The 25,831-nt window shown below is 41.6% G+C and overlaps 1 protein-coding gene across 2 annotated transcripts in view; it reads right to left on the bottom strand.

Annotated features, from left to right (window-relative positions):
• AGBL4 (AGBL carboxypeptidase 4) overlaps positions 1-25,831 on the bottom strand; it is a 1,562,854-nt gene that overhangs the window by 990,560 nt on the left and 546,463 nt on the right. For both annotated transcript variants that reach the window (XM_069737949.1, XM_069737950.1), the window contains exon 4: positions 15,838-15,932. In XM_069737949.1, the coding sequence (XP_069594050.1) occupies positions 15,838-15,932 (95 nt within the window). The remainder of the gene's footprint in view (positions 1-15,837; positions 15,933-25,831) is intronic.

Below are 25,831 nucleotides of genomic sequence, written 5' to 3'. Positions count from 1 at the left end.
TTCAAATGCGTATAATCTATATATATAATTGTCAAAGGGTTTTTCCGTCTGTCTGTCTTTCTGTCTGTCTGTCTTTCTGTCTGTCTGTCTGTCCTGGAAATCCCGCCAGGCCTCGACCAATCAGCAACGGGCACAGCGACGATGATGTCACAAAGGATGTAAAAATCCCACGTTTCTGATTGGTCGAGGTCGCCAGGCCTCGACCAATCAGCAACGGGCACAGCGACGATGATGTCATAAAGGACGTAGAAATCCCACGTTTCTGATTCAGGGACGGGCACAGTATCGACGTAGATGTCATAATGGTTGCCATGGTGATGATGATGTCATAAAGGTTGCCTCGACCAATCAGCGACGGGCACAGTCTGCCGCAAATTCTGGAATCATCATTGTCCATATACTACAGGGACATGCATATTCTAGAATAGCCGATGCGTTAGAATCGGGCCACAATCTAGTCTATATATATAATTGCCTAAGGGATTTTCCGTCTGTCTGTCTGTCTGTCTTTCTGTCTTTCTGTCTGTCTGTCTGTCTGTCCTGGAAATCCCGGCTCTCTGATTGGTCGAGGCCTGGCGGCCTCGACCAATCAGAGACCGGCACAGCATCGACGTAGAAATCCCGCGTCTCTGATTGGTCGAGGCCGCCAGGCCTCGACCAATCAGCAATGGGCACAGCGACGATGATGTCATAAAGGACGTAGACATCTCACGTCTCTGATTCAGCGACGGGCACAGTATCGACGTAGATGTCATAATGGTTGCCATGGCGACGATGATGTCATAAAGGTTGCCTCGACCAATCAGCGACGGGCACAGTGTGCCACGAATTCTGGAATCATCATTGTCCATATACTACGGGGACATGCATATTCTAGAATACCCGATGCGTTAGAATCGGGCCACAATCTAGTTTATTATAGCCACTGAAATAATTTTTATGATGCCATGTTCCAAGAGCCATATCTTTTTTTCTTTTAATTCTTTTGAAAAATATAACTTTTTTTCTTTCAGCAAAAATATACATATATTATTTTCACTGTGAATTTTTTCCATGCATTTTAATGATTTATTTAGTCTTACTAGGAGAATTAACAATGCATTTATTTAATTAGTGCTGTAATGTTTTGGTATAGTCACTAACCCACTTAGGGCAGGAGCAGATGACCATAGATTCTCTTGTCCAAGAGATTGTCCAATTATGCAAATGACTGTGATCAAACTCTGATCAGAGTGTGATCCAATTCTCTCGGATGAGGAGAAGATGAAAAGAAAATGCCTATATCTTCTCCATTCTGTCAATCTGTGGAAATCAGACAGCACTCAGATGTCATCAGAGTACAGTCTGATGTTTCCCACAGATTCTTTGACTTGAATGGCCAAGCACGTTCCGAATATCGGATTAAACTCGGGCATGCCCAAGAAAAAAATCGGACATGTGCACGGCCCCACAGATTAACATTGGACTGATTGTGAACCACAGATTAACATTAGTGTGAGTGTGATCTGATATTTTATCGGAACGCAATCTGACCAAAAGTAGGCTCCTCTGCATCTGTCCTTGTAGTCAGTCTTTTAGGCCTAAGCTGAGTTGCAAAATATTTGGGAGAGAGAGGTGGAAAAATATCAATGTTTCTATGTTACAGTCGCTAGATTAGTAAAAGTTGATAGGGTATTTGCATAAGGAATTTTTTTTAGGATTTTTTTTGCCTTGAGGTTTCTCTGCGAAGCACCAAAAAAAGGAGTGTAAAAAATGATATTTCGCTTTTATTTTAAGTGAAAATCTCAGCGTTTCTTCACTAAAAAATGCATTAAAATGCTGATTCTAATCTGTACAAAATCATCAAAATATATTGCAGTCATCATATTATACAGCACTGTGCACTTAACAATTACTCATTTTGCCTTTCTACCCAGATAATTCTTCTCTTTTCCTTAAGGTCTATGACATCACATGAATAAAAACTGACTAGCTGAATCCTTCTAAGCTCTATGTAGAAACAGGAGGTAAATTTTCCTAGTATGAGTCAAAAGTCACTGCAATAGTCAATTGCAGGTGGAGGAGGGAGGCAGCTGGGTGAGGAGATGAAGAGGGGATGATAAAATCGGGCACAAGAAGCATCCTGTTTCTACATATAGCTGAAAAAAGTGAAGCATTAAATGGATAGAAATGGAAAATGAGCAATTGCAAGTACACAGTGCTGTATAATTTGATGACTGACTAGATGAATCCTCCTAAGCTCTATGGAGAAACAGGTCAATTTTCCCTGTATGAGTCATAAGTCACTGCAAAATTGCAGGGGGAGGAGGGAGCAGCTGGGTCAGGAGATAAATAGGGGGATGATAAATTCAGGGACAAGAGACTTCCTGTTTCTACATACTGTAGAGCAGAGAAAAGAGAAGCATTAAATGGGTAGAAAGACAAAATGAGCAATTGTAAGTTCACAGGGCTATGTAATATGATGATTGCAATATAGTAAGAGGATAAACACTTTAACGGGATGAGGAGGAGGAAAGCTTCTTTGGTTTTATACTAGAAGTGACTAAAATCCTAAAGCAAAAGCATTGAGTCCTGTAGATGAGCAATGAGGCCGCATTTGCATATGATTTGATGGACTTGATGCAGACAGAGTTACAGAAAACAAAGTTAAAGGAGCGTGATATGAATGGTGACATATCTCAGTGGCATACACATAGACAGCTTTGAAGCCTTTTTGCAAACACTTCTCAACCTACAAAAGGAAGGTCACTTGTTCTTGTGTAGAGGTGTCAGAATGACAGAATTAATGCATAATCTTTACCGGGTGGCAAAAAGAATTGTTTCCATTTAATCTGTTTAAATTATGCATAAGGAACATGCGCCTTGTTTGGCAGCTTCCTCTTGGTTCTTTACTCACTTTTCCTGCAACTGACATCGTTCTCGGTAGCACTGACCTGGAAATATTCTCCAATTCTATGACTTTCAAAATAAAAGCGCAGACATGGACATTCCACAATAGATGTAACTAACATCTGCCATCACATTTTTCTTTGTGTAGTTTTTTGGGTGATAATAATTTATCTTGTTGAAATACGGCTGGAGTAGGGAGTCTTAAAGAGAACCAGTCAGCACGATTTTGCAAAGTAAAGACATGGCGGTACTGGCGCTGTAATTGATTACATTGATACCTTTGGTGCAGAAATCCGCTTTGTTTTTCTTCTTCAATCCCTTCACGACCTTGGATATATAGGTACCTCCAAGGTTGTGTCCCTGCATTTGATACGGGCTCCGGCACTGAGCCTGCATCTTTCCCTGCATATAAAAGCTGATCTGATCAGTTCTCATGTGCCTCTAACAGCCGCGGGTGGATCCGAGATCCACCTGCGGCTGTTAACCAGTTAAATGCCATTGTTAATCACTGAAAGCGGAATTTAACACTCGCCGGCCAGAAGCGCATCACAAATCCTGCCCATCGGTGCCCCTGTCTCGTCAATGTGGGGCGCCGATGTGTTGTCATGACTGCCGGGAGTCTGCAGAAGACCCCTGTCCCTGTCACTGTGAATCTCCTAAGGATGCCGGCTTGTAACCAACATTCCTAGATCAGAGTTTTTTCTATATGTAGCAGGGCTGAAGCACTGCTAGATATAGCACAGGTGATTGGATGATCGCAGCTTCAAGTCTCTTAAGGAGACAGTAAAAGGTTAAAAAAGTTTTAAAAAATATTAAAAAATAAAAAAACACAAAAGTTCAAATCACCCCCCTTTTGCCCCTTTGAAAATAAAACAAATAAAAAAATACACATTTTTGATATTACTGGAGAGTTGCCCGATCTATCAAAATATAAAATAAATTAATCTGATTGGTAAACGTCGAGAAAAAAATCTAAAGTCCAGAATTATGTTTTTTTGGCCACGCAACATTGCCATAAAAGGCAATAACGGGTGATCAAAACATTGAATCTACCTAAAAATAGTATAAATACATCAGCTCGGGGAATAAAAAGTAAGCCCTAACCTAGCCCCAGATCCCGAAAAATGGAGACGCTACGGGTTTTGGAATATGGCAACAAAAGCAATTTTATTTTTCTTATGAATTTCGGATTTGTTTTTATGAATAAAATAAAAAAGAACTTATGTATGTTTTGTGTCTGCGCACTTGTACTGACATACTCGTACTCGTAAGCTCTCATATGGCTGTATTGATGGAAAAATACTGTGGATTGCCCCCTCCAACATCAATAACAGCTTGAAGTCTTTTGTGGTAGCTGTGGATGAGGTTCTTTATTTTCTCAGATGGTAAAGCTGCCCACTCTTCTTGGCAAAAAGCCTCCAGTTCCTGTAAATTCCTGGGCTGTCTAGCATGAACTGCGCGCTTGAGATCTCCCCAGAGTGGCTCAATGATATTGAGGTCAGGAGACTGAGATGGCCACTCCAGAACCTTCACTTTGTTCTGCTGTAGCCAATGACAGGTCGACTCGGATCGATGGTTTTTTTTTTTACACAAACTGAATTTTCGCATAAAAAGATTTCCAGCATGCACTACTGTTTTCTGCATTTCGGATGAGACTCGCCTATTCAAGTCTATAGGTGCACACAAAAAAATTGGCTCGCGTACAGATCAACCATATAGCATCCAATTTTTACGGATACATTGCAAATATTAAAAATTGGAAACTGAATTTGCTCATTTGTTTTTATTAACTACTGACGTATAAAAACTGATGACGTATGGATGACAAATCATCTGTTTGGTCTGGATGAAGTTTTTTCTAAGCTCTTGTGAACTTAGCCTATGGATTGGCTCAGAGGAGCATATAACTTGGATGAGTGCAATCGGATGGAAAAAAAATATTATTCAGTGAGGCGGCGCAGATCTGTGTTTTTTTTCTCAGCTCTATTCAGAAAAATTATAGCATCTTATAATTTAACCTTGAAATCAGATGGATGCGAGAAAAAAAACGGATGTCGCATGGACAATCAGAGTGGCATCCGATTTTTACGGATACATTGCAATTCTGTAGAATGGGAAACTGTAAATGGTCCTGTAAATAATTAATAACTGATGATTAAAAAAACAGATTGGATACAGATGACAAGTGAGAAAAAAAATTGTCCCACTTTTCTGGACTCATTTTTTATACGCTTGTGTGACCCCAGCCTAAGACTTGTCCACTGAAGTACCAGAAGATCCTCCCATGGGCTGAGGCTGACGCAATAATTGTTCTCAACGTTCAAGAAGATGATAACCCAATTCTGAAATAAATTTGGAGCTAACACTAGAGTCTAAGAACCTAATAGACCCCACTGATAAGTCCCGTGCGTGCCAAGAATCGAAACAATCTGACACTGATTGCATCTCACTTGATCACCATGAATTAAATCCTGATTTTGAGACGTTACTGGAGATGTCTACTTATTCTGATTTCCAAATATTGGAGCTTTTTTTTTTTTTAAGGACGTTAACTTTAAGCAAAAGAGTAAGATTTAGAAAAGTTTATACATTATTTAGGCAACTTCAATTTCTGTATCTACTACTCAGAGAAATAGAAACGTCTGCATGCAGCGATAAGTGCGGTGTCCCCCATTGGTTTGTACTCTCATAAGTGACCTTTAGTGCCTTCGCCCGGTATTCCTATAACAAATTACATTAAATTCTCCACTAGGAAACTGTATTTTTATGCTGTGCTCATTTTGTGCCGGAACATTATATCAAATCATCTGAAGCTTAGAGAAAATATTTGTTTTAGTCCTTCGCTCTGTTTCTAAGATAATGTCAAACAATGAATAATTGGTGCTAAATTATAAATGGAATTTTAAAGCCATCTAATTTTTCCCATTTTACCAAACCAACAGGCTTCTGCTTCAATATTTGAACATTACGAGTTTTGATGTCCTAGTTTTTCATAACCATAGTCTTTGGAACATTGCACACTGAGAAATATATACCCAGATTTTATTTAAAGCAGCATTGCTTAAGAGAGTCATATAAATATAAGTGGGTGTGTATACAGTGGGGAAAATAAATATTTTATACACTGCCGATTTTGCATGTTTTCCCACCTATAAAGAATGGAGAGGTCTGTAATTTTTATCATAGGTACACTTCACCTGTGAGAGACAGAATCTAAAAATGAAAAACATAAAATCACATCGTATGATTTTTACATAATTAAATTGCATTTTATTGCATGAAATAAGTATTTGGTCACTTACCAGCCAGCAAGAATTCTGTGTCTAACAGACCTATTAAGGTACCTTCACACTGAACAACTTTCCAACGAGAACGACAGCGATCCGTGATGTTGCAGCGTCCTGGATAGCGATCTCGTTGTGTTTGACACGCAGCAGCGATCTGGATCCTGCTGTGACATCGCTGGTCGGAGCTAGAAGTCCGGAACTTTATTTGGTCGTCAGGTCAGCATGTATCGTCATGATTGACAGCAAAAGCAACGATGCCAGCAATGTTTTTTCATGGAGCAACAACCAGCGAGAACGATAAATACGTCACAGGATCGCTCCTGCATCTTTCTGCTGTTGCCGGTGTTTGACGTCTCCTAGCGACCTAAACAGCAACGCTGCAGCGATCGGCTCGTTGTCTATATCGCTGCAGTGTCGCTTAATGTGACGGTACCTTTAGTGTTTCTTTAAGAAGCCAAATGGCAAAAAAGAAAAAGTAGGCGCGCACTTACCCTGTTGCGGTGAATATCACTTTATTAGGACATATAAACAAACGGATAGCAGGGAGGGATAGGGTCAGCCACGGACAACGATCGTTTCGTGCTCTACGGCACTTCAACGGGTCTACTATTGGACTTTCTTTAAGAAGCCTCCTACTCTGCACTCATTACCTGTAGTAATTGCACCTGTTTGAACACGTTATCTGTATAAAATACACCTGTCCACACACTCATTCACACTCCAAACTCTCCACTGGCCAACACCAAAGAGCTGTCTAAGGACACCAGGGGCAAAATTGTAGACCTGGACAAGGCTGGGATGGGCTATATGATAATAGGCAAGCAGCTTGGTGAAAAGGCAACAACTGTTGGAACAATTATTCCAAAATGGGAGAAACACAAAATGTCTGTCGATCTTCTGTCTGGGGTTCCAAGGTCTTGCCTCGAGGGGTAAGTGTCATGATCTCTACTCTGTTCCTCTCTGATATGTTACTTTGTGTAGGGGTTGTGCTGGGTCTGTGCTGCATCAGCTTTACTCCTTTACTGTGTGTCAATCATACAATTGCTGCTGCCTGTGTAAGTCTGATCTCTCTGTGCTCTGCGCCTAACCCAGCCTGACTTTATTCCCTTCCTGGACTTGACTCTTTGCTTGTGACCTTTTGCCTACTCCCTGCAACCTAGATTTGCCTTTCTGGTTTTCCTGACCCCAGCTAGTGAAGTAGATTTCTTCTCTGACTACCCCCTGTTGTACTGCACCACTTCCTGGACCTAACCTTGGATCGTTTGACCTCCCTTTACTAATCCAATAAGTAGTATTATATTACTATTTGTTATTGTAGTCTTTGTAGTATTATATTACTATTTGTTATTGTAGTCTTTCGCTCCATTTTTGGAACTTATTATTACTATAGTGACTTGTGTCACAATAAGGATGATTCTGAGAAAGGTCAGGAATCAGCCCAGAACTACATGAGAAGACCTGGTCAATGACCTGAAGAGACAAAAAAAGACCAAATTGGAAGATATTTTACCAAATACCTCCACCATGCTCACACCCCAAGTGGGGGAGCCACCCGGGGAGATACTTAGAATGCAATTATCAAACGGACACTCCTCTAATTAACGGCAAGGGAGAGAAAACGGAGTTGATGTCCATAAATCTTAACAAGCATTTATTGGTTACAAAATGACACCGCCCCCTGACGAAGCTGACGCAAAACGCGCGTTGGGGCTACGGTGTGGTGTATCCTGGTCGCCATCATCTGGGTAAGGATCATTTGGGCTTACTTCCCCCTTTTTGGCTTCTGACTAGTGACCTGACTTGTGGTCTTTGAGCCTGTGCACAGGGCTCGGTATATCTATTTACTACCAGTGATATATGATTGTAGGGGAGTATTACATGGCTTGGTCCTTGGCTTATTTACTAGTTGCACTATGCACTTTAGGAACATAGAATTGGCATTAGGATTATCCACACCGTGCTTGTTTTCCATCTTTTGCTACCTTCACCCTCTTCTTTTTGCTTATATTTAATGTTTATTGAATTATGAATTATGTATGTTTGTGGCTATGGTTGTCATTTTGTAACCAATAAATACTTGTTAAGATTTATGGACATCAATGACCTGAAGAGAGTTGGGACCACAGTCTCAAATATCACCTTTACTAACACACTACATCATCATGGATTAAAATCCTGCACGGCATGGAATGTCCCCCTGCTCATGCCAGCACGTGGCCAGATCTGTTTGAAGTTCGCCAATGACCATCTTAATGATCCAGAGGAGGCATGAGAGTAGATCATGTGGTCAGATGAGACCAAAATAGAACTTTTTGATATCAACTCCACTCGCCGTGTTTGGAGGAAGAAGAAGAATGAGTACAAACCCAAGAACACCATCCCAACCGTGAAGCATGGTGGGAGAAACATCATACTTTTGGGGTGCTTTTCTGCAAAGGGGACTGGATAACTGTTTCAAGTCATGTATCGCAAGATTTTGGCCAAAGTTTGACCTACCTCCGATCATAGCTGCAAGCTCACACTGTCATTTGAAAGTATGGGAACTGTGGCTGTCTGACCGGCGGTGATGATTTTACCGCCAATCAGAAGCTGTGTTTGCCGTGCTGTCATGCACATGACAGCGTGGCAAACACTGGATTCAAGTGAATGTGTTCTGGGTTCTGGTTCGGGTCTAGGTACTGTTCTGGAACCCAAACTTTTTGTAACTGTTGAGCCGAATTCGCCGAACCCGAACATCCAGTTGTCCGCCTAGCTCTACTTATAACACAAATCTAATTAATTTGGGGTTCAAAAAGCATAGAAGGGAGTGGATTTCACTCCCAGCGTAAGACTCAGAAATAGTAAATCCACACAATGGACATTATCATGATAAATAAAGACTTCTACATTAGTTGCATCTATTCATTCTAAAGCTGAGTTCCAATATGTTCTTTCTATTTCCTAGTTGTGCCATATAGTAGTCACAAATTATAGTATTATCACAGTTTGTTTAAGCAGTAGAACTCAATATATTCAGGTCAAGTAGCCTTTAAAAGAAATGATGAACTGAAATGACCACTTTTCATCCTTTCAGCATGATATGGGCTTAACAATTCACCCATACAAAGTCTTTTTAAATGTTCTCAACCAAGTATTTCCAGCTGCTAATCCTGGCCTATAGGGAGGATTCATACTCTATAAATACTAATTAGGATTGTTCATATGACTCTAGTAAAATACCGCAGGTGACGAGTGGTCAACAGTTACTCATAACACATTATCTCGTTCCATAGCACTAATGTCCCCAACGTGATAATGGGTTTGCTGAATAGTGAAGCGTTATAGTATTTGCCATCCCCAACCGTAGTATTTGCAAACTTTATCTTTTGAGAGGTCAGGTGCTTCTACAGCAACTTGCTTTGTACTGGGTAATAGTTTTGCAAAATTAGCCTTATGCCTTTCTGATTGTCTTGGTTGCTTGGTCTGAAATACCGGATTGAGTAATCCGCCACCCACCCCAACTAAACTCACTTTAATCAATCAAAAACTTTTTTCCAAAAGCTGACAGTACAGCAAATCTGTGCTCAATCGACTCTGCAAGAGAAGGACGGGCTGTCAGTTTCCTGCAAGGCTGTGACTAAACTTTTCTATTTCCTCTGAATAATTTCTATTCTGTAAGAGCAAAATATAATATCTGGTATAAATGGTATATTGGTTGTCAAAGAAGCAGAAAATCAGGAAATATTTTGAAGAAATCCAGGCCTCTAAGACTCATTAAAGTTTTAACCTAACTTGCCTAAGTGGTAAAAACATGGGTTCAGAAAGTCCTATGGAAATTGAGCAATGTTAGGGCCGCTGTTTCAGAAGGGACATTTATGAACTCCAGTGCAAAATCGGTTAAAAGACCCCTCAAGAATCACACATCATTTATAGAGTTGATTAAAAAAAGTTGTAGGACCTTGGCTAAACTGCCACGTCGGCAGCCCTTGGCCACTGAACAAGGGTCCTCTTACCTGCTCGATGCCTCTTTTCATTAGTAAGCCTGACACGACATCATGCGTGTGGGTATGTAAGCAGGCTTTGATGCCCTAGGACCACTGTCAACGTTTTTTTACAGGAAAATTCCACCTGCAACCTACCTAAAAAGTGCTAAAAAAAAGTCCAAACAAAATGAACATATGCACAGTAATGTCAAAACGACTTGCTGCACACAAGTTCCATCTTTTGTATAATAATTTCTTTTAACAGCTTGAGGCTTCGAAAGATGTGACGCGGCTAAAGGAAGTGACCAGTCCATTCTTCTGGCCACTTCTGCTATCTTATATATGGAGCTTAACACCATTGACAAAGCTGGCACAAAAGACGTCCAAGAAGACATCAGAAAAGACGCATGAGGGAATATACCACCGGATTTTCCTGAAAGCCTCTTTTTCTTCAAAAACTATGCCAGTATGTTGGAGTCTAAACGCATTGCATGGGATGCATGTGTGATGCCCCAGGGTCCTGGTCATCACAGTGGCATTGCTTCCCTCATGAGGAGAGTGATGTCACTCTTGGAAGCGATGAAGGATATCTTTTATCAGGTAACCACCATACACACAACATATTCACACTCCAGGCCAGAAGGGGAAGCTCTGAACCCAGATTAAGGGGAACTTCCCTATATTCTGGGCAGGAGAGAAAGGAAGTCAGTCTGTCAGAGGACAGAGAAGGGAGCAGTTAGACATTGAATGTCGTAAGGACTGAAGGAGCCGTGTAGCCAGAGTTGCTACAGCTCCTGGAGAAAGAGAAAGAATACAAAAAGAAGAATATTGCTTAGTGCAGGAGAGCGAAGAACAGGAGAGTAACATTTGGGGAGGACAGTTGCGAGTGAGCTATCTCCCTGGAGAGAGCAGATTAACGATAGCCGGAAGACCGAGGTTGTGATGGACTCTTAAGACTTACAGCAGAAACCGGCAGGACAGCTGGATTATATATCACCTGTCTGCCCTAATACCCAGGAGGCACAGTGGCACATAGAGCCCGGGTCATGATAGAGACCCTGTAAAAAGGCTCAAGTCACCTGTCATACGGGTTTGTGTCCCTCCTTTATGGAGGACAGAGAGAAGAACTGTGAGGACCTTATCAGAAGCCATAGGCAGTAAGGTACTACAACACCACCGCGCTTTGAGGAAGTCTTTTAACTCCACCTGGTAAAGGGGACTCTGAATTTGCTTCCAAGCTGGCCGGACCCTGCCTGTACCTGTGATCTGGTGCCCTGGACTGTGGCTGCCTGAAGTCTTCAGTAAACCAGGTAAAAGACTGCAAACTTGTGTCCTCGTTCTTCACTGCACCACTCACCATCCTCATCTATACACCGGGAGCCCTGGGGACATACTTCACCTGTGGGAAATTATACTATCTCAGCTGTCTTAACATCACCCCAGAGGACCCCTTTAAGCAGCATCAGTCCCTACTGACCGAATACCACAGGTGGCGTCTCAATTTCCCTTTTACATGGGCGCCCAGGGCCACGGACCGGGTCGCCGCCATGACACGTCCCCTTAAGTACTGGACCCGGTACCGGGTACCCCACAGCCCTGGCAGGCGATCTATTTTGGCTTCATGAACAGGATGGATCAACCCTGAGAATTGGGTCATGTGCGCCTAGAGACTGTGCCTAACTGTGATCTATTGAGAGACTGTGAATTGTGAATTGCCACCAAAACTGCCGCCATCAAAGCACCACGATGAGCGCTGGAAAAGAGAAGTGCATCATCGTGGGCAGGAACTAGCTGTGCGGCGCAAAAATAATGGCCACCCAGTCCAGATACTTTTGCCCCGGACGGGCACCGGAGACATCGCAACGACAGGTAAGGAGACCGACCCTGCCCCGGTAGCCGACGAACTCCTAGTGGGCCCGCTAGCTGCACCACCATGCTATGGATCCAGACGGATTCAGATCCTGGGGGAATGGGACCAGGTCACGGGTATGAAAAGCCATATAAGAGCCCGATCCAGCCCACCAATATGTCAGGCGAAATATATGACAAAAAGACTGTGTACCGCTGGGTGAACCCTGGGACAGATCTGATTGGGTTTCCCGGGGCAGAAAGGAAAGAAGGAGAAGTAATGGAAGTCCTCAGCTGGGAAGAGTATCAGCAGCAGCTCGCCTACAAGTGGAGGGAGAAGGATCAGGAATACCAGGCTGGGCGCAAAGCGTTTGATGAGAGAGATCTGTGCGCTAAAGCTCAGGCCTGCAAGGACAAACAGACATACCAGGCCCCGCTAAGACAGGGCACCGTAGTGGCCTTCAAGCTGAAAAGAGGCTGGGGGTTTATAAAGGAGCCAGGCTTGTTTGCTGAGGTGTTCGTTAACCGGAGAGATGTGGAATCTTACCTCAAGGAAGGACACCCGGACAGAGACTTTTATCCAGGGGACGCTGTAACTTACACCCGGCTTTTTGGTGATAAGGAATAGTATGCCTTGAATGTGAGGAAATGCAAAGATTCAGCTCCTAATTTAAATGGTACCAGGCCTAAAACACCAGCAGTGCCATCTAGTGCTAAAGTGGTCACAACTACTGCTTCAACTGTAACACCAGCCCCTAAAGCCATCACTAAAACCACAGTTTGCACCATGACAACTACTGAAACTGCAGTTGGCTACAGCATCAGTTACCATGCGTACCCAGGCCACGCAAACCCCTATTGCAGGACATGATCTGACAGTACATGAGTACAAAACCCGTGATATCTACGTGTTACCAGGAGTAACTTTGGTCCATGACCTTCCCAGGCCAGGAAGCAACCAATGCCAAGTGTTACCATGGAAACTGCCAAAGTAAATTAGAAGAACCTGACTGTGAATAAGTTAATTGTTTAAAAGTTTTGTTTAACCTGGCAAAGGTTTTTGCACTAAGAGGTTAAAATGTTTAAAGGGATCATTGTTTAAAGACAGTGAGAACATGGACAATGTATGGTCCAAAAACTTTCCATTGTACATAGTTGGCACCTATTTAGGTGCTTCCTACTGGTTTTACAGAGAAGCTTTAAAGGAATTGTTTCAAATGTCACCTTAAATGTTGATTTGTTTACAGAGACCTGAAGAAAAACCCGTTTGGTGTGGCAGAACACCCTGTCTGGATATATGCCTTGTAGCCCACCCAAGGCCTAAGTTGAGGGTTGATGACAGGTCCCTCGCATCGTTGCTGCTGTTATAAAGTTATTAATTGACTTGAGTATTAATTTCACAATTAAATGCACTACCTCCATACAGAAAATGTTGAAAACTGTTGCACTTTGAGAGAGTGAAAATGCTTAGTAGAGAGCTGATATGGTATATATTTGATAGTTAGAATATACATATAGTGTTTGATAATATGAAATATTAAAGTGAGAGATAGTGAATAAGAATAAAGCTGAAACTTTGCACTTTTAGGAAAATGATTAATATTGTTGGAAGAAGAGAGTTAGTATAATTATATGCAGACAGTACTGGGATACAGTAGAGTTAGTGAACTAGAGCAAAAGCTGAAACATGTTTGTTCTTGCACTTTAAGTAGAATACCCTTAAGAGTAGTCGCCGTTTCATAGTAAAAGTTATATTTTTGAAGGTTATTTATATGTTTATGTATATGTGTTCCAGCAATTATTATATTATATTATTATATATCACCTGTCTGCCCTAATACCCAGGAGGCACAGTGGCACATAGAGCCCGGGTCATGATAGAGACCCTGTAAAAAGGCTCGAGTCACCTGTCATACGGGTTCGTGTCCTATCCTATATGTAGGACAGAGAAGAACTGTGAGGAAGCCAAGGCAGTAAGGGACGACAACACCACCGTGCATTGAAGGCTTTTAACTCCACCTGGTAAAGAGGACACTGATTTCGCTTCCAAGCTGGCCGGACCCTGCCTGCCCTGTGATCTGGTACCCTGGACTGTGGCTGCCTGAAGTCTTCAGTAAACAAGGTAAAAAGACTGCAAACCTGTGTCCTCGTTCTTTACTGCACCACTCACCATCCTCATCTATACACTGGGAGCCCTGGGGACATACTTCACCTGTGGGAAGCTATACCATCTCAGCTGCCTTAACATCACACCAGAGACCCCTTTAAGCAGCGTCAGTCCCTACTGACCAAATACCACAGGTGGCATCACGAACACAAACTTTAGTCAATTTCCCTTTTACATGGGCGCCCAGGGCCACAGACCGGGATGCCGCCGTGACACGTCCCCTTAAGTACTGGACCCGGTGCCGGGTACCCCACGGCCCTGGCGGGCGATCCACATGATACAATATGCACTTGTAAATACATTGGTGAATATTAAACTTTACATTTTTTTACATACAGCTCTGGCAAAAATTAATAGACAGCCAATCAAAACCCTGTGATGGGCAGCACAATCTCAACCCCATTGAAAACCTCTGGAATGTAATCAAGAGGATGATGGATAGTCACAAGCCATCAAACAAAGAAGAACTGCTTACATTTTTGCGCCAGAAGAAGTGAAAGACTGGTGGAAAGCATGCCAAGACGCATGAAAGCTGTGATTAAAAATAATGGTTATTCCACAAAATATTGATTTCTGAACTCTTCCATTAGTATTGTTGTTTCTAAATGATTTTGATCTTGTTTTCTTTGCATTATTTGAGGTCTGAAAGCACTGGGGGTTTTTTAATTTTGACTATTTCTCCTTTTCAGAAAAATAATACAAAATGTATTGCTTGGAAATTCGGAGACATATTGTCAGAAGTTTATAGACTAAAAGATCAATTTACATTTTACTCAAAAATATACCTATAAAGAGAAAAATCAGACAAACAACATTTTGCAGTGGTCTCTTAATTCTTGCCAGAGCTGTATAAAGGGGTCTATTATAAATGAGTGAAATGCAAAAAAAGAGGTTTGGAGTTGTGCTTTTTCTATGAATACTGGAACTCAAAGACAGGGAGCACCCTGACCAGCACAGACATTCGGATCAGTGATGATGAACCAAGTTTCCTTTCTACTGTTATATTGGTATATTTAATACAATCTATCAGATTTGATGTTTTCCCATTTGGTGAAGAATGTGAAGAAAAAAAAGCAATTGACACTGTGACATTTTAAATGATATGGTTAGCAAAGCCATCATGATGTTGAGGTCAAGAGTTGTAAATCTTATTGCAAATAAATTTTATTCTGATCTGGCACCAAAGGAAAAAATGATCCTTTCCAATGTTTCGACCAACAGTTGGGTCTTTATCAAGAACATCGGCATGGGATACTTCCAGTTATGGAAAGTGTTAGAGTGTCGGTAAGGAGCAGTATGTGGTCTAGATATAGCGCCTTGTCAACGCTCCAATACTCTCCATACCCGGCACTATCACACGCAGATGTCCTTGATAAAAAAAGCCACCAGTTGGTCGAAACATTGGACGGTAATTGCTTTTCCTTCGTTGCCAGATCAAAATAAAATTTTCAGTAACATTTACTACTCTAGATTTCTTCGGTGCTGAGGTCTTCACTACAGTATTATAGGACAACTGTACTTTCCTCAAGCATGACTACTTCCACAGCAGTGTCGTGGCTTTTCTTGGCACGTGATGTTAAAGTTAGTGGCGTCATCACTGTTTTTGGTCAACTAAAACATATTAGACTGTTGAAAATACAGCATAAAACCCACACGTATCGTCAAACAAAAATGCCTTTCTTACCAATTAGGACGACTTGTTGACTTGACCACCGGAGACATGCCATCTCTGTAAAGGCTTTTTGTTTTGCTAAAGTTGACAATGTTGAAAATCACTCTCTAAAAGGAAGGGGAAAAAAAAACATTAATTTTTGTGCACCCCAAACTTTCTTCGAACTATAATCCCAGGCAGGTCATCTGTATGCCTCTTATTAGTCCCTCTGCCCTTGTAATAGATGTGTTGTCTTACAACTAATGAGAACTTTTTTTATGATTTTGCTCACAAATTTCCAGATGGTTAAATGCTAAGGTTATTACAAGTAAATACTTAAAATATAATGGTTTCCTCCACCTTCAAATGCAACTTGTCTTCATTTCTTTGATGTATCTAACCTTTCAATTATTTTTTTTGTGTATGCAGCCCCAATGAGGACCTATGTGTCTCCATGGTAACAGACTACAAAAAAACGCATTGTAGTCAGATCATACAGTGCCTTCCATCTGTCTTGTATCTGATACATTCAGGATGTTTCAAAAAGTACTTGATTGATGAAAGTGGAAAAAAAACACAAAAATTTAGCTTAACTTGAGTTGGTACAAATGCAGAGGTTAAACGCATGTTCACTTTGGCCACAAAAGATTAAAACCTACAAGAGAAAAAAGTAAGCGAAAACCCCGATGTAACTAAGTAAAAAAGCAAAAGTGCATTTAAATAACACAGAGTTTTTAGTAATACTGTTTTTTGATCAAAAAATAGCACAAAAGCTATCCCACCACGTCAAGGTAACTCTGATAGGGACAGTCCTACGCTGTCTAATATTAAAACCTTACCATGTGTCAATGTTGACCTCAGTGTGAATAAGGGCAGACAAAGGGACTGGGCTCAACCAGTGAAACACCAGACTGGGGAAGCCTTGTATAATCTCTAGCTCAGAAACAGGGAGGCCACACCACATTGATGAAAGTGAGTATGAATGCAGGAATAGGCTACACATGGTTTGTTTGCAGTCTCTAACCACTGAGAAATATAGGTGTGCATAGGATCATTGAGTAATACCCAATTTCTCCTGTGAAGGCGCTGCAGGAAAATCGAACACAACGAGTTTTTCTTATTGTTAATTGTTGAAGGTCCAGCAGCTGAATACCCAGTAACGTCAGGCGATCTATTAGGTTGTCCTAAGCCTTAAACCACGTTAAAGACATACAGAAAATTAACTCATCAGAAATTAACATTAATATTGAAAGATAGAAACCATTTTTTTTACGTTTGAGATGTTCATCAACTATAAACTACGCAGGAATTTCCCAGAAAATGTTTAATCTCTGCAGCTCCATCAGAGGCGAAACAAAGGAGAAACATTGCATTACATTGTGCCCATTGGAATGAATATACAATTTCTTCGTAGCCAATCTCCAACCTTTCTTAACCTTTGACTAATTAGATATTTTTTTGAATCCCCCAAAAAATAGATTCAGGACATAATAAGCTGAATTCGACTGGTTTCCTTAAAAACGTAACACCAATATTTACGTGACCTTTTAAAATGTCTTTTAAATGTCTCTTCGACAAGGTAAAAATTCCTGACGAGTTGTAAGATGGTGAGAACGGAAGAGTATACCAATAAAATTTTACTTATTTAAGGTCAGAAAATAGTACAAAATGATGAGATCCCAACTTTTCGGCTTCAGGAAAAAAAATCAGTAAATATCTGTTACGTTTGATATCAGGAACACCATTTCGGTTCTTACACAAGTCTTCATGAAAATTCCAAAATATTCTCTGTGATGGGCTCCGATCATGTAGTGGTCATCATGGATTATTGAATAGCAGCCGTTCAGAATACATCAGAGTCCGCGGACTGTGTTGCACCGTCTCTCCATCATAGGTCGTAATTGTAGCCTCAGTTGGCAGTCAAATGTTATCTTCGAGATGTTTTTTCGATGAAAGGAAATTTTTCAGGCATTAGGGAATTACCTGTGCGGCACAAATAGCAGTTTAATGCAATCCATGTATTTTAAAACTATTTAATTAAAATTAAACTTTGAGTTTTCGTCTACCGCAGTTTCTTTTTATCCTTTTTTCATTACTTTTTAAAAATCATTAGCGATTCCAGGCAAACCTCAGCTTTGCCTGAGCCATTACTTCTGCCTCTTTTTTGCATTTGAATTAAAAAGGCTGTCCAGGACTGTGATAGTAAAGGGGTTGTCCACTACTCCGACAAGCCCTTCTCTACCTCTATGTTTGCCCTCCAGTAACACACTTATACTCATCTACGGTTCCGGCACCGTTCCAGCTGGTTGCTTACATTCTCTTGATGTCTGATACATCCGAAAACAGAGAGAGTGAAGCCAGTGCTGATTGGACACAGGGATCGCATGATATAACAATGTGCTGTGATCATTCGGAGAGCGAATGCCGATACCACTGGAATGGCGCCTGTACCGGAGGTTAGTATAAGTGTTATTATTTTGCTGACAGCAAACATGCTGATTGAGAAGGGGTTGGGGAACTAGTGGACAACACCTTCAATGTCGTAACATTCAGATAGGACACCTGACAACCTCACCAATCATATTGAGCAGAGCAGAAACACCCATCAGATTCTCCTCCCCCCTGCCTGCACCTTGCCTCCCCTCCTTCAAGAAGGAGGAGCAGCTTTAGACTTTGATCCTAGCTCCTCTGGGGTGGTAGTCCAGGTGGATGCTCAAAGCAGGACCGGCTCTCCCTCAGCTTCGGTGATGGTGGGCCGCCAATCCTTGACACTTGCTCTGGCCTTTTGGTCCTACGGGACGGGGAAAAGTTTATTGGGGGCCCTTCTCCTTTGTGAGTGGGCTATGAAAGACCACATCCTTGTTCACTTATTTGGTGGCACCATGACATTTTTATAAAATTAGGTGGAGAGCACGATCCTGGACTTACAAAAAATAAAAAAAATAGGTCTTCAGTCCTTTAATTGCTATAATTAATATTATATTATTGTGTATTGTTATTTACAGGACATACAGTGTATGTCCAAGCAGAGAAAAAGAAAAGAAAGTGCACTCACCGGTCTCTTGTGTAATAGTCCTTTATTCGAACATGTGCGGACACACTTGGGGAGAACATGGATAAAAAATGACGGCCGTTTCGCGCTACCTCGCTTCTACGGTAGTGCGAAACGGACATCGTTTTTTTTATCCACGTTCTCCCCAAGTGTGCCTACACATGTTCGAATAAAGGACTACACAAGAGACCGGTGAGTGCAGTTTCTTTTCTTTTTCTCTGCTTGGATTTTCATAGCTTGTGTTTAAGTGCACCCAGAGTCTGAAGCAGGCTTATATGGCACAGCAGCGTTTCACAATGGTAAACTTTTATGTACCAAGGCGGTGATACATACGCACAACAGTGCCGTGGATACTCTCCAGATTCTGACATACAGTGTATGTGACTGTCTGCTATGGGCCAATGTCAGGCACAGGGCTGTATCCTTGGAGTTTGTATGGGGCTGTAATGCAGCACCCATAGAAGTCAATGGGGTCATAACGTACCTTTATATGCCTCTAATTTCATAACAAGACATATGGAAAATAAATGATGTCTTATTGCTGAGAAATTCTACTCTAAAAGCTTTACTTCTAGTGTTAATATGGTGCCATGTAGAGGCGCTATATGGCAGCACATGGACTAGTACAGATCTGTAGGAGCTGTGTGTGACAGATGAGCAAAAGTTTAGTTTTTTGGGGGGTGAAAACCCATTTGTTTGCAGAGTCAGAAAGGATGCTCCTTTAAATGGACTTTGGTTTATTAAGGGAACATCTGCAGAGCAGGTGTTCAGCATGCTGCGAAAAAGCATTAAGAGTGCATGCATCATCAGATTTGCTCACAACTGACTTTCTCTGCTGTGTTTTCGCATCAGGCTAAATTTAGTCCGGTAATTGCTTTTTGGATCAGCCATAAAATGATCGCGGAAGAAACAAGAATCCCGCACATTCCTTTTGTCGTCGAGTCCAAAAGTCAGGACAGGAAATTCAAACTTCTGTGCCCTTTCCTTTAAGTACGCGCGGGAGGCCGGGGAAAGTAAATTACATCACACAAACTTCGGCAATTTGGAATTCGTGTTTTGCATCTCAAGTACTTTTAAGGTTGGCTGTGAAAATAGAATTAGGATTCCTATTTATTTCAACGAGAAAAACACCTATAGGGCACATGGTATAAGCACGTAGAAAAAGAAGCAACTTGTCAATTATAAGCTACGTTCACATTTGCGTTGTTTGGTACAGCGTTGTCGACGCGACGCACAACGCATGGCAAACGCATACACAACGAAGCGTTTTTTGACGCATACGTTGTCCTATACAATTGAAGATCCAAAACGCCCCCAAAAAATACATTTAGTCAAAAGACGCATGCGTCAAAAAACGCGGCTCAACGCAGGCACCTGCGCCCTATGCGTTTTTCATGGACACTAATGTGTTTTTTTTGGCGCATTTACGACGCACGTGCGTTGCATGCGTTTTTCTTCGGAAATGTGACGCAGCAAAACTGCAACCTATAGCGTCGTCCGCGTCCTGTCAGGTGCGCAAAAAAAACGCATGCGTCATAAAACGCATGACAACGCATACGGCGCGTGTCTATGCGCCCCCCCATGTTAAAGATAGGGGCGCATGATGCATGCGTCGGTATGCGTCGACGACACTGCGCCCCACGGCGCAAATGTGAACGTAGCCATACAGATGTTTCTGCTTGCAAAAATAAACAATCCATATTTAATGGGAATTATTCAGCAGTTTTTTGCTATGCAATTTGAGAGTGGCATGATGTAGGGGCAGAGTCCCTGATTCCCGCAATGTATCACTTACTGGGCTACGTGCTACAGTTTTGATACAATCACTGTTTTCTCTGCTGCAGATCTAGCAGTGCTCTAAATGGAGAGCTCTGTATAACCCCGCCCACATCACTGATTGGACGCTTTCTGAGTACACTATGCATTGACAGGAAGCTGCTAGTCAGCAGTGTTGCCGTGGCTGGACTACTTGGCACAAGACAACTAGTCCTGTAATAATAATCTCCTGCTGATAAATACTGAAAACTATAACAGACAGCCCAGTAAGTGACCCATCACTGGAATCAGGGTATCTGCCCCTACCTCAAGTTGCTCTTAGATTACACAACAAAAACCTGCTGGTGGATTAAAATTAAATTCTGAATCAATTCAAAAATAAAAAAAAACACTCCAAAAAAGAATTTAAAAAAAAAATCACCAAAAATGAAGGGTTTTTTTTAGCATTTTTTGGCATGGATTTTTGAGCAAGAAAAATCCCAGTATAAAAAATAAATATTGTAAACATACTCTGGGGTAGATACAGTGGGTACGGAAATATTCAGACCCCTTACATTTTTCACTCTTTGTTTCATTGCAGCCATTTGGTAAATTCTAAAAAGTTCTTTTTTTCTCATTAATGTACACTCTGCACCCCATCTTGACTGAAAAAGACAGAAATGTAGAACTTTTTGCAAATTTATTAAAAAAGAAAAACTGAAATATCACATGGTCATAAGTCTTCAGACCCTTTGCTCAGTATTGAGTAGAAGAATGTTTTGAGCTAGTACAGCCATGAGTCTTCTTGGGAATGATACAAGTTTTTCACCCCTGGATTTGGGGATCCTCGGCCATTCATCCTTGCAGATCCTCTCCAGTTCCGTCAGGTTGGATGGTGAATGTTGGTAGACAGCCATTTTCAGATCTCTCCAGAGATGCTCAGTTGGGTTTAGGTCAGGGCTCCGGCTGGGCCAGTCAAGAATGGTCACAGAGTTGTTCTGAAGCCACTCATTTGTTATTTTCGTTGTGTGCTTAGGGTCATTGTCTTGTTGGAAGGTGAACCTTCAGCCAAGTCTGAGGTCCAGAGCACTCTGGAAGAGGTTTTCATCCAGGATATCTCAGTACTTGGTCGCATTCATGTTTCCTTCAATGAAAACCAGTCATCCTGTCCCTGCAGCTGAAAAACACCCCCATAGCATGATGCTGTCACCACCATGTTTCACTGTTGGGATTGTATTGGGCAGGTGATTAGCAGTGCCTGGTTTTCTCCACAAATACCGCTTAGAATTATCATCAAAAAGGTCTATCTTCTTCTCATCAGACCAGAGAACCTTATTTCTCATAGTCTGGGAGTCCTTCACATGTTTTTTAGCAAACTGTATGGAGGAGAGGCTTCCATCAGGCAACTCTGCCATAAAGGCCCGACTGGTGGAGGGCTGCAGTGATAGTTGACTTTGTGGAACTTTCTCCCATCTCCCTACTGCATCTCTGGAGCTCAGCCATGTGATCTTGGGGTTCTTCTTTACCTCTCACCAAGGTTCTTCTCCCATGATTGCTCAGTTTGGCTGGACGGCCAGGTCTAGGAAGACTTCTGGTGGTCCCAAACGTCTTCCATTTAAGTATTATGGAGGCCACTGTGCTCTTAGGAACCTTGAGTACTGCAGAAATTCTGCTGTAACCTTGGCCGGATCTGTGCCTTGCCACAATTCTGTCTCTGAGCTCCTTGGCCAGTTCCTTTGACCTCATGATTCTCATTTGGTCTGACATGCACTGTGAGCTGTGAGGTCTTATATAGACAGGTGTGCGTCTTTCCAAATCAAGTCCTATCAGTTTAATTAAACACAGCTGGACTCCAATGAAGGAGTAAAACCATCTCAAAGAGGATCACAAGGAAATGGACAGCATGTGAGTTAAATGTGAGTGTCGGATTAAAGGGTCTGAACCAGTGATGAGTGAATATACTCGTTGCTGGGGTTTTCCCGAGCACGCTTGGGTGGTCTCCGAGTATTTGTGACTGCTCAGAGATTTGGTTTTTGTTGATGCAGCTGCATGATTTACGGCTCCTAGCCAGGCTGAGTACATGTGGGGGTTGCCTGGTTGCTAGGGAATCCCCACATGTAATCAAGCTGGCTAGTAGCTGTAAATCATGCAGCTGAGGCGAAGAAAACTAAATCTCCGAGCAGTCACAAATACTCGGAGACCACCCGAGCGTGCTCTGGAAAACCCGACCAACGAGTATATTCCCTCATCACTAGTCTGAATACTTATGACCATGTGATTTTCAGTTTTTCTTTTGTATTAAATTTGCAAAAATTTCTACATTTCTGTTTTTTTTTGAGTCAAGATGGGGTGCAGAGTGTACATTAATGAGAAAAAATGAACTTTTTTGAATTTACTAAATGGCTGCAATGAAACAAAGAGTGAAAAATTTAAAGGGGTCTGAATACTTTCCGTTCCCACTGTATGTTACAGAAATGTCTAACATTTTTCCTTTCATTAGAACGGGGCTTTTTTAATATATATATATATATATATATATATATATATATATATATATATATATATACATATATATATATATACATACATATATATATACATACATATATATATACATACATATATATATATATATATATATATATATATATATATATATATATATATATATATATATATGTATATATACTCTATAAATATATACCCCAAGCAGGTATATTTGGGTCAGGCACATCTGCCATTGGTTGGCTTTAGGCTGCATTTATACATCTGTGTAGGTGTTAAGATTCCAGAGAAGCAGGCCAAATTTTTTCTCAGGTGTCATCCTAATTGCTTCCATTTTTTTTTTCTTGTCCATTTTTTTCTCTGAAGCAGATAAAATTGTCTGAACTTGTTTTAAAGAAACATTGACTGTTATCAATGGTTGAGTTCAAAATGGATGAAACTCGGATGGAACTCTGAAGTGCAAAATGTGTGTTCCACGTTCCATGTTTTTTTACAGATCCCTTTAATGGTCGAGTCTGATCGGCAAAATTGGATATTCCCCGAATCTCACTGTTGGATCCATGATTTTAACATCCGTCCTACTCTATGGGTCCCAGTGCTGTCCGATAAAAAATTGGACAGCACTAGGGCATGTCAAACATATACTGTATGTGAATGCAGCCTTATAGTGTTTTACTCATTGATCCATGAAGCTATATTTATGAGTCCTGACTTTATCTTAGCTAATCAATTATCTATTTTACACTGCTACTCTGCATCTTCAGATTGGCTTTTGTGTATAGGTACAAGTTCTCCACCACATCAACAGCACATCATTGCATAGGGCACTGATTTCCCAAAAGAAGTACTCCTTCCATCAAAGTTTTTATCCTCTTAATATACTGCAGTCATCACATTATATAGGATTGTGTACTTACAATTGCTCATTTTGCCTTTCTAACCAGCTAATTTTTCTCTTTTCCATTAAGTCTATGATATCACATGATTAGAAACTGACTAGCTGAATCCTTCTAAGCTCTATGCATATGGAGGAAGTTTCTTTTCCCTGCATGAGTCATCATTAGAACTACAATCCTACATCACTGAAAAGTCCTTCGTAGGGAGAAGGAGCAGAGGAGCTGGGTAAAGAGTTGACGATGGGGTACAGCTGGGTGGCCATTGACACTGCAGTGATGTTGAATTGTAGTTCTAATGCTGACTCATGCAGGGAAAAGAGACTTCCTGTTTCTATATAGAGCTTTTTTATATGGGCCACAGAGACCGTTTGGGCTCCCCTACGCTCTACGGCATGATTGGGATTGCGACCTCTGCATCCAGTACAGTGAGGCACGCGTGTGGAGAACACGTCAACCCAATGGAGACACTGGAAATGGCCAGATTAAAACCCAGGATGACCCTTTGAGCCTCTGCTAGTATTGTTAGACCCTGAGTCCCCATTTTTTCCTTGCACAAGAAAACACACATTTGCATTGCATTGTTAAAAAAAAATATACAAATGGCTTTCTATACGATCAACATAAATCAGTATGACCCGCGAGGTCCCAGGAAAACAATTTCACAATATACGGTAACTATATTACCAATGGAAGTTATAATAGACTTTTGTAATAAAATAGACTGTCGAGGTACAGATAAGTGAGCATGCGGCTACTTATTACGTGTGTACAGATATCAGGGATCCCTGCTGCTTCAGGGTCTTGTGGCGGACTATTCCTGCACAGTCGTGGAACACTAGGTGATGTTACCTGCAGGACAAGCGGCGGCGGCGGCCCGCTGATCAGTTAATCGGTAGCACCTGTGTCTTGTTAACGGCACAGCAGCAATTTCTTCTGTTTTTATGAGAGGGTTTACAGTAATGAAAGAAATATAAAATGCTCTGTAATATTGATCCTGCTCATTAAACAGCTGGAAACAAAGGCAGGAGCCGGCTACAGTAAATGCTTATCGTGAGTTCAAGTCAATTTGGGAGCCATACACACGTCCTCTGGCTCTTTATACCAGCACGAAATATGGTTGGATACATATTTAGAACAAAAATAAGTGAGATTTTTTTCAGGAAGAAAGATGGATTTTTTTGCACATATCAGTTTTTATACTACTATCCTAATGATGTCGGCCCCATCTTTGAACCAGTGGTGAGCCCACTTTCTAGATGACTTCCTTCTGCTACATCATATTCCTATGGTGACCAGAGCTACTTGATGGCATAATTGGAAATCAGCTGAATAATATTTCAGCATTTCAATGATCCTACTAGTCCTACAGTGCCCCTCGTAGTCCTGCAGTGCGCCTCCTGTCCTGCAGTGCTTCCTCCTGTCCTACAGTATTCCACCTAGTCCTACAGTGCTTCTCCTAGTCCTACAGTGCTCTGTTCCGCCTCGTCATACAGTGCTCCTCCTAGTGCTGTTCCTAGTCCTCCAGTGCTCCTATAAGCCCTACAGTTCTCCTCCTGTCCTACAGAGCTCCTCCTGTCCTACAAAGCTCCTCCTGATCCAACAGTGCTCCTCCTTGTCCTATAATGCTCCTCCTGATCCAACAGTGCTCCTCCTGTCCTACAGAGCTCCTCCTAATCCAACAGTGCTCCTCCTTGTCCTATAATGTTCCTCCTGATCCAACAGTGCTCCTCCTGTCCTACAGAGCTTCTCCTGATCCAACAGTGCTCCTCCTTGTCCTATAATGTTCCTCCTGATCCAACAATGCTCCTCCTGTCTTACA

Source organism: Ranitomeya imitator, chromosome 8, assembly GCF_032444005.1.
Source record: "Ranitomeya imitator isolate aRanImi1 chromosome 8, aRanImi1.pri, whole genome shotgun sequence".
In the NCBI taxonomy this organism is placed as follows: Eukaryota; Metazoa; Chordata; class Amphibia; order Anura; family Dendrobatidae; genus Ranitomeya; species Ranitomeya imitator.
This window is presented reverse-complemented; position numbering and strand designations above follow the sequence as displayed.